The 9542-nt window shown below is 41.4% G+C and overlaps 1 protein-coding gene across 1 annotated transcript; it reads left to right on the forward strand.

Moving 5' to 3' along the window:
- Positions 1-7408, forward strand: LOC124275328. Its single transcript, XM_046710826.1, has 4 exons — positions 1-181; positions 4947-5024; positions 5658-5769; positions 6820-7408. The coding sequence occupies exons 1-4, from the start codon at positions 106-108 to the stop codon at positions 7139-7141; spliced, it is 588 nt and encodes a 195-aa protein (XP_046566782.1). The 5' UTR covers positions 1-105; the 3' UTR covers positions 7142-7408.
- The last annotated feature ends 2134 nt before the right edge of the window (positions 7409-9542 follow it).

Here is a 9542-nt window from a genome sequence, read left to right on the forward strand (position 1 = left end):
CAACCATGCTGCAGAGCCGTCTTGTTTCCGTCTCACGCTACATGTCCAAAGCGGCGATCTTCATTAGTCATGGACATCAGTGTATAGATACACTGTACATCTGTCATGACACAATATGTCATATATTCTGTGCTCGCAATTACCTTGTGTTTGCCTTCAACTGGAACCACAACACTATCAGGTAAGATTCGTGGCAGGTCTGGATTTAAACCTGCTATATAGTCACTTTATGGTCACAAAATGTGTAATTTACTAAATAAATGAAGTAATGTCTATGTCAGGTTACATGTTTATACTTGGCCGGATTAGATTCTTGTCTGTACTTAGTATCTGGGTGACGTCAATGTTATAACCCACGGGGCGGTTGGGGTGAGTGAGTGAGTTTAGTTTTACGCCGCTTTTAGCAATATTCCAGCAACATCACGGCGGGGGACACCAGAAATGGGCTTCACACATTGTACCCATGTTGGGGAATCGAACCCGGGTCTTGGGCGTGACGAGCGAACGCTTTAACCACTGTGCGTAAATCGGCGTAAAACCACACTCATGCACACCCTCGTTATAACCCATCGCCCCAAACTATCTGTTTATTTCTACTTGTATACAAATTTACAACTCCTCGCCCAAAGCTTGTGGCTATTTCCTCAATGTTATAAACGAAATGGTTTAAAATATAACCAAAGGTCACTTTGGTGTTTGTGTCCTGTGATCATATGACCAATGGTTCCAGTACGTTTATATCTACCTAAACTGACCGGCAAAAGGAAGTATACCAAAAGTTACCATTTCTCAAATTTTAAAGAAATAGTTTGCAGGTAAATTATACACTGAAACATGTCGCCCCAACGTAGCAATTTCATACCTGCAGTGAAATGCACGTGCACGTCGTGAATAAAACGTCGAAGTGGTAAATTGTATAAGCCATGATTTTGGGCCTCTGTCAGTGTTCCACATGCACTAAGGGTATAAAATTTAGTGTGCGGACAGGTTACACATGCAGTTTGAAAAAGACCACCACGACTATCAGCAGTTGAACGTAAGATGGCTATAGGTATGCTCCAGATAGGGTCGACACACGCCAACGTTGCAAGAACCTTCGGCTGCACCCGAGTAGCCATCTCTAGACTGCTGCAACGTTACAGGCAAACGGGCCAGACACAGAACAGACCAAAAATTCGAGACCGCGAGTAACAACACCAGCTGAAGACCGACATTTGAGGACGTTACACCTGAGAAACCGTTTTCTGACGGTAACGTCATCAGCGGCGAATTCCCTTGATCACCGCGTCAGTCGATACACGGTGGATAGACGTCTTCGGACAGCAGGTATCAGAGCCTACAGACCCTTCAAATGACATGTGTTGACCCCTGAACACAGACGTCACAGATAGCGTTGGGCCCGAGTTGTTCGTCGTTGGCAGCGACGAGAGGAACAACGTGAACGTTCTACAGTGGCCAGCACGTTCTCCAGACATGTCCCCGATCGAGCACATGTGGGATGCACTAGACAGACGCGTGCGGAAACGCCCTAGCCCACCACAGAATAGACAGCAACTTGCACAAACCCTCTAGGACGAATGGCGTCGCATACCACGTGACTTGTCCGGCGTCTGTCGTCTTCGGCTAGAAGGAGAGTGCGTGCCTGTATTGATGCAAGGGGTGGACATACAGAATACTAAAGTGATGGTAGTGAACATTTATTGTGTGTTACTCAGTACCTGCTTATCCTCCATGTGACTGAACACTGGTTTTCAGGACCCCCAGTGAAGTTGTGTCTGACGCCACGTGTTTCTGTGGTATGCGTGTGATGTTTAGCTCAGGTTGAGGACAGATGTTGTTAACACCACTGCATTATGTTTTGTGTGTCCAGGTAGTCTAGGACAAAGGTAATGATCTCTTGAAAACCTTGTATACTTTCTTTTGCCGGTCAATTTATTAGAGATTTTATAACTCACGGTCCCATCTGTGTTTATATCAACCGGTTAGAGATGATATAACCCACCTGTGTTTATATGTACCTTTTAAAGATTATACAACCCATGATCCCACCTGTGTTTATATCCACTCGTTGATGATGATATCACCCATGGTCCCATCTGTGTTTATATCCACCTGCTAGAGATGATGTAACCCATTGTCACGTCTGTGCTTATATCCACCTGTTAGAGCTGATATTACCCATAGTCACGTCTGTGTTTATATCCACCTGCTAGAGATGATATTACCCATAGTCACGTCTGTGTTTATATCCACCTGTTAGAGATGATATTACCCATAGTCACGTCTGTGTTTATATCCACCTGTTAGAGCTGATATTACCCATAGTCACGTCTGTGTTTATATCCACCTGTTAGAGATGATATTACCCATAGTCACGTCTGTGTTTATATCCACCTGTTAGAGATGATATTACCCATAGTCACGTCTGTGCTTATATCCACCTGCTAGAGATGATGTAACCCATTGTCACGTCTGTGCTTATATCCACCTGTTAGAGATGATATTACCCATAGTCACGTCTGTGTTTATATCCACCTGCTAGAGAAGATGTAACCCATTGTCACGTCTGTGCTTATATCCACCTGTTAGAGCTGATATTACCCATAGTCACGTCTGTGTTTATATCCACCTGCTAGAGAAGATGTAACCCATTGTCACGTCTGTGCTTATATCCACCTGTTAGAGCTGATATTACCCATGGTCCCATCTGTGTTTATATCCACCTGCTAGAGATGATATAACCCATTGTCACGTCTGTGTTTATATCCACCTGCTAGAGATGATATAACCCATAGTCACGTCTGTGTTTATATCCACCTGCTAGAGATGATATAACCCATAGTCACGTCTGTGCTTATATCCACCTGTTAGAGATGATATTACCCATAGTCACGTCTGTGTTTATATCCACCTGCTAGAGATGATATAACCCATAGTCACGTCTGTGCTTATATCCACCTGCTAGAGATGATATAACCCATAGTCACGTCTGTGTTTATATCCACCTGCTAGAGATGATATTACCCATAGTCACGTCTGTGTTTATATCCACCTGCTAGAGATGATGTAACCCATAGTCACGTCTGTGTTTATATCCACCTGCTAGAGATGATGTAACCCATAGTCACGTCTGTGTTTATATCCACCTGTTAGAGATGATGTAACCCATAGTCACGTCTGTGCTTATATCCACCTGTTAGAGATGATATTACCCATTGTCACGTCTGTGCTTATATCCACCTGCTAGAGATGATATAACCCATAGTCACGTCTGTGCTTATATCCACTTGCTAGAGATGATATAACCCATTGTCACGTCTGTGCTTATATCCACCTGCTAGAGATGATGTAACCCATTGTCACGTCTGTGCTTATATCCACCTGCTAGAGATGATATAACCCATTGTCACGTCTGTGCTTATATCCACCTGCTAGAGATGATATAACCCATAGTCACGTCTGTGCTTATATCCACCTGTTAGAGATGATGTCACCCATTGTCACGTCTGTGCTTATATCCACCTGTTAGAGATGATATTACCCATAGTCACGTCTGTGCTTATATCCACTTGCTAGAGATGATATAACCCATAGTCACGTCTGTGTTTATATCCACTTGCTAGAGATGATATAACCCATAGTCACGTCTGTGCTTATATCCACTTGCTAGAGATGATGTAACCCATTGTCACGTCTGTGCTTATATCCACTAGAGATGATATAACCCATGTCACGTCTGTGTATATCCACCTGCTACCCACCCATAGTCACGTCTGTGCTTATATCCACCTAGAGATGCTACCCATTGACGATATATCCACTTGCTACCCATAGTCACGTCTGTGCTTATATCCACCTGCTAGAGATGATATAACCCATTCTGTCACGTCTGTGCTTATATCCACTTGCTAGAGATGATATAACCCATAGTCACGTCTGTGTTTATATCCACTTGCTAGAGATGATATAACCCATAGTCACGTCTGTGCTTATATCCACTTGCTAGAGATGATATAACCCATAGTCACTATTACCCATAGTCACGTCTGTGCTTATATCCACTTGCTAGAGATGATATAACCCATAGTCACGTCTGTGCTTATATCCACTTGTTAGAGATGATATAACCCATAGTCACGTCTGTGCTTTATATCCACCTGCTAGAGATGATGATTACCCATAGTCACGTCTGTGCTTATATCCACCTGCTAGAGATGATATTACCCATAGTCACGTCTGTGCTTATATCCACCTGCTAGAGATGATATAACCCATAGTCACGTCTGTGCTTATATCCACCTGTTAGAGATGACATTACCCATAGTCACGTCTGTGCTTATATCCACTTGCTAGAGATGATGTAACCCATAGTCACGTCTGTGTATATATCAACTGGTTGATGGTGATACAACCCATTGTCCCATTTGTGTTTATATCCACCTGTTGGAGATGATATAACCCATAGTCCCATCTGTGTTTATATCCACTCGTTGATGATGATATAACCCATAGTCCCATCTGTGTTTATATCCACTCGATGATGATATAACCAATAGTCCCATCTGTGTTTATATCAACTGGTTGATGATGATATAACCCGGAATATCTAAACTCATGACAGGCGGAGTATATATAGAAAATGTATTTTCAAATCTGATCATCAACATGAAACCGTGTTATTATTGTTTATTAACATTTCCTTCTTTCACATTTTCATATATATAATTAAAATACGTTTCCTTGACTTGTGTTCCAAAACAATCAATCGTGAATTTAGTTTCCATAAGCTGAGGTCATCTTCGTGCATGTATCTTATGTGCAGCGTCCGAGTGTATGATGTACATCCACACCTAGACATACAGCTGTCAACAGGGAACGATGCTTTTACTGTCATGTAATTCCCCTCTGTGATTGTTGTCTTCCCTGACTCCCGTTCTCTCTTACAGCTCAAGCAAACCGGATGTCCACGCCAATAAGTACCGGAAGTAGTTGCACTGACACAGCTGGGGCGAACTGCGCAGAAGGTACAGTGTTTTGTGTCTCATGCAGCAGTGATTCATGTTGTCAACGTGGGAATATATTTAGTATAATGGGATTGACTTAGCTTTTAGCAATGTAGATAACCAATGCTTGCAACGGTGTCAGTGTCAGCGTTGTCACTTTTAATTATCTCGATCCCGAATCCAAAGAAACCGATGTTTCATATTTCATTACTTGTACATTACTAATGAAAATGTTATCAATGTTATATTTAATGTGTGTGTGTGTGTGTGTGTTTGTGTGTGTGTGTGTGTGTTTGTGTGTGTGTGTGTGTGTGTGTGTGCTCATCTGTGTGTGCGCTCAACTGTGTATGCGTGGGTGGGTTTTTAGGTTAGGGGAGGTGGGGAGTGTTTATCAGAGCTTTTGTTCAATGTTATTGCTTCTCATTTCCAATAGATTTCATGGAGTTAGTTTTACTGTTTTCAGGGCGGAAGGGCCACGCATTGTACCATTGGTGCAATCGAAACCAGGTTTTCGTATGAGAAAACTAGCAACTATTGGTTAAAGCGTTTGTTCGTCATGCCCAACGCCCGGTTTCACTTCCTTCTATAAGTACAATATGTGACGTCCATTCTCCGCTGTGTGCTGATGTTATCTCTTCACTTTCCTTCGTGCAGATGGACATCTTATGCCATATGTGGTTAAAATTGCCATTATCTCCGCCTCAATAGTCGGGGTTATCCTTCTCCTCAGCCTCGTTGTGTGTGTCTGGCACTTCGTACGGAAGCGGTGAGCATTGACAATATTCACTGCATGTTGTTTTACGCCGTGGGCCTCGGCAAAGTACAGGGCGACGTTGGACAAAACAACCTTAGAGCTAAGACTACCTTAAGTCTATGTTAAGGTATCGGAGTTACGGTCACCTTAGCGATAAGATCGCTTTGTACAACGGCACCCTAGTTTATACCTGACAGAACTAGGAACGATCAGCGACACGTAAACGGTCTGGTCACAATACGTTAAAAGATGGAACTTGTCGTTTCCCTGCCTGGCGATGAGGTGAGAAAAGAAAAAGACTCGGAGTCGTGTTGAATCAATTGTTTACCTGTTTCAGACAAGACAAGTTTAAAGTATCATGTTGCCATATCATGTTGCTAATTTCATGGACCGGAATTTAGTTCTTTTTAAACTTCTTGAATAAATATTATTAAGAATTTTTAAGTGTCCAAATAGTCTCTGAAGACATGATGTTATATGATAATAAAAACAGTGTGAAGTCGTCACGAATAAAGATGTAATTGTAATCGGCCGGTGATCGATATTTGTTATCATGTCCAAGTAAGGGTGAGGTGCTTGTCAGAGGAGTGTCAACAAAAATATTACCTACTTAGGGGTGGGTCATACTACCAATGTTTTGATATTTAGTTTCAGTAAATGAATGCTGTTTTACGCCGTAACCACCACAAGCAGCTCTATCACGGGGGTTTAAAATATACCATTCAAACAAAATGTGGGGGATATTGGATTTACAAGATTAATAAAATGCAAATGATGAATCCAAGGAGGATGAAGAGAAATTAAGGAAATATATGACAATTTATTCCATTCCCTTGGAAATGTTTCATCTGTATGGATATATATTACTTTTTCTCATATGCATTGACATTGGCCAGTGGTATGCTCGCAAAATGGAATATCCCCTACTTTTTTTTAATGGTATATATACTCGACTGACCATATTGTAACCTCCGGGTACAATGAAACCAAGGTCACCAAGATTTTTAACCGACATTATTAACACGAACCTGCAACGTTTAACGAAAACTCTGTTTCCTACAGGAGGTCTGAGAAAGTCATTGACGTCGAGGCATCAGCGGATTTCTGCCAATCCGAAGACCCTCGAATACATCTTCGTCGACTCGAAAGAGACGAAGCATCACGGGCGATCAGAGATGCTGCCAGTGTGTTCAGCTGGGGTTCTGATTTCCAGGACGAAGAGAGCCGAAGGAACTACGAGAATCACGAATTGATTGGGGGCATGCCAAACCGGAACCGGAAGTCACGTGGTCAGATTTACGCTAACACCCTCGTCATTGGTAGCGACAGAACTCAGGAATCGTCAGCGTTTACCAATGTAAACTATGAGGAAATGACTATGTGAGGCAAGGCAAATGCGGACAGCAACAATGTAACCTAATGTTAGCATGATATGTTGAATAACTAGCCAAATATGTCACTATAGACACTCAACCGTCTCCTGACAGACTGTATAATACATTATATTCTACTTTACAGTTATGTACATATTATTAGTTCGTATGTCTTTTACATTAATATTTTCGATTGTACAATTGCAGGTAAACTATTTTCTACATTGTATTTTCTTTGGACAGGCTTGGTCATATTGAAATAAAGTATATTCATTGTAGCAATGTTTTATGTTTGTATGTTTGTTACAACGATTTATGGATTATCTGTTCCTCGTGAATAAAGGCTGTTTTTTAATATACAGCATACATACATACATACATACATACAGCCATACACACACCCATTTCATTGCTTCTGAAAGTATTTTATCAATGATTGGCTGAACAGATGTAAATAAAGGATGTAAGGATATTTCGCGGACCTTATAACGTTTCACACTTGAAACCCCGATTACGAAATATCTATTACAGTGCACCCTGGTTATAATGCCACCCTGGGTATAATGTCATGGTTTGCCAGAACGGACTTGTACATATAATCTAAAATTAACGTGACACATTAAGTAAGGGTGCAAAAGCATATGAAAGATATCATTACAGGGTTTCTGGATTTTCTTCACAATTAATTACTGAAGAGCTGACAACGTCATTGTGTCAATCAGAAACAAAAGTAATTGGTATTAGAAAAATCGGAGGAAAACGAAACTGTGTGACCAAGCAGCCAGGTGCATCTTAATTAACATGTCGCGTTGAGTTAATGGCTTCTTAGGAATAAATGCGTAATAACAGGTAGTGTTTCGGTGAACTGAGATATCTGTTAATATGGACATCGTGTAAAAGGCCCGAATTGCATAAGGGTTTAATTAAAAAGAAAATCATATATAATATTGACTAATGGGATTTATCTAATAGAACCCTCGCCTTGACTGTTTATCCTGAAATGGGTTATGGACATTGTTTAACTTGTTTGTTTGCTGGTACAGGAAGGTGAGGCCATTAGTGATTTTAGAAAAGACGTTGGCCCCACTATTCTTGCGAGTCACGTCCATCATGGAGAAAGAGAATGACCGAGAACTCCTCTTCCAAGACGTTTTTGTACCCCGAGACCCAAGCAAAAGATGGAAACTACCTTAGATAGGAAGCCGACTGTTGCTGGCCAAATCCGACATCATCTCCACACAGATCGCACGTACCAAAACACCTGAACACAATGACCATCGCCTACAGCATCTCTTCACATCTTTAGTAGCAACCTTCCAAGATTGTCAAGAGGACAATCTCCACCTCACTTCAGCCCAAGCCCAACCGACAAGACCAGATTACGCCAAAGTCAGATTTGGCAATCAGGGGATAAAATCAGCATATTAATTACGTACGAAAAATGCACAGAATTCATCTTCATTTGTTGCCCTTCCCACAGTATCACCCGCCACGCTAATATCAGAGTATTAAACTCCCAAACATTTCAGCCAGACCACAGGGCTGGTTAGATGTAAAACTTGCCAGCCCTGACGAAAACTTACCTGCCCACAAAATATACTTCCTTTCAAAAGTTTAGTCTCACTTAAAACACTCACTGTATGCTATGTCTATATATATGGTTACACCTAAGATTGATGTCTCCACTAACTTGGGGGAACCAACTGCAAACCTTATGCAGATGAATTGTACGAGGATCATGCATCAAATTGCTGAAAAGCATGTGCAAATATCGTGCATGTGAACAGCTGCGTTATGGTGTAAGGTTTTGTGAAGAATTCGCCAATTTTCACTGATTTGTATCAGTTATGGAACCCATGACAGTAAACAGTATGGGATATTTTGCAAAATGTAGTTGAGAACAGTTGACTGAAGTAAGCGGCTATATTAACACTAGTGAGTCTAAACTTATGAAATGAAGTATATCTTCATATCAATGTCCAAATTTTAACCCGACCGTAGGGCAGGTGAATTTGAGAATCTGTCAGTCCGTGTTGAAAATAACCCGTCGCGGGCGGTCGGGCAGGCAGATATTTCGAACGCTGCTAATATCCGTATTCCATGTAGGGGAATCGAACCCGGGTCTTCGCTTTAACCACTAGGCTACCCATCAAGCCCCACAAAGGGTACTAAATCCTGCCTGCCTATGAAAATCTAATGGAACAATAGTTTTTAATCCTTATTGTACATTTTAGCTGATTACCTGTGTTCTATTTGTCAGGTTTTCTGTAATCTGACGTCATCATCTACGTACTAGTTGTTATCTATAACCTAGCGGTTCTCACAACACAGAATGTTGATTCCCAAGCTGAATTTAAAAAGTTAACCGGATATCAGCCAGCAAAAGTTAACCGGAAATCAGACAGCAAAAGT

The sequence above is a fragment of the Haliotis rubra genome, unplaced genomic scaffold, assembly GCF_003918875.1.
Source record: "Haliotis rubra isolate DU_JTF1 unplaced genomic scaffold, ASM391887v1 Scf2, whole genome shotgun sequence".
NCBI lineage: Eukaryota > Metazoa > Mollusca > Gastropoda > Lepetellida > Haliotidae > Haliotis > Haliotis rubra.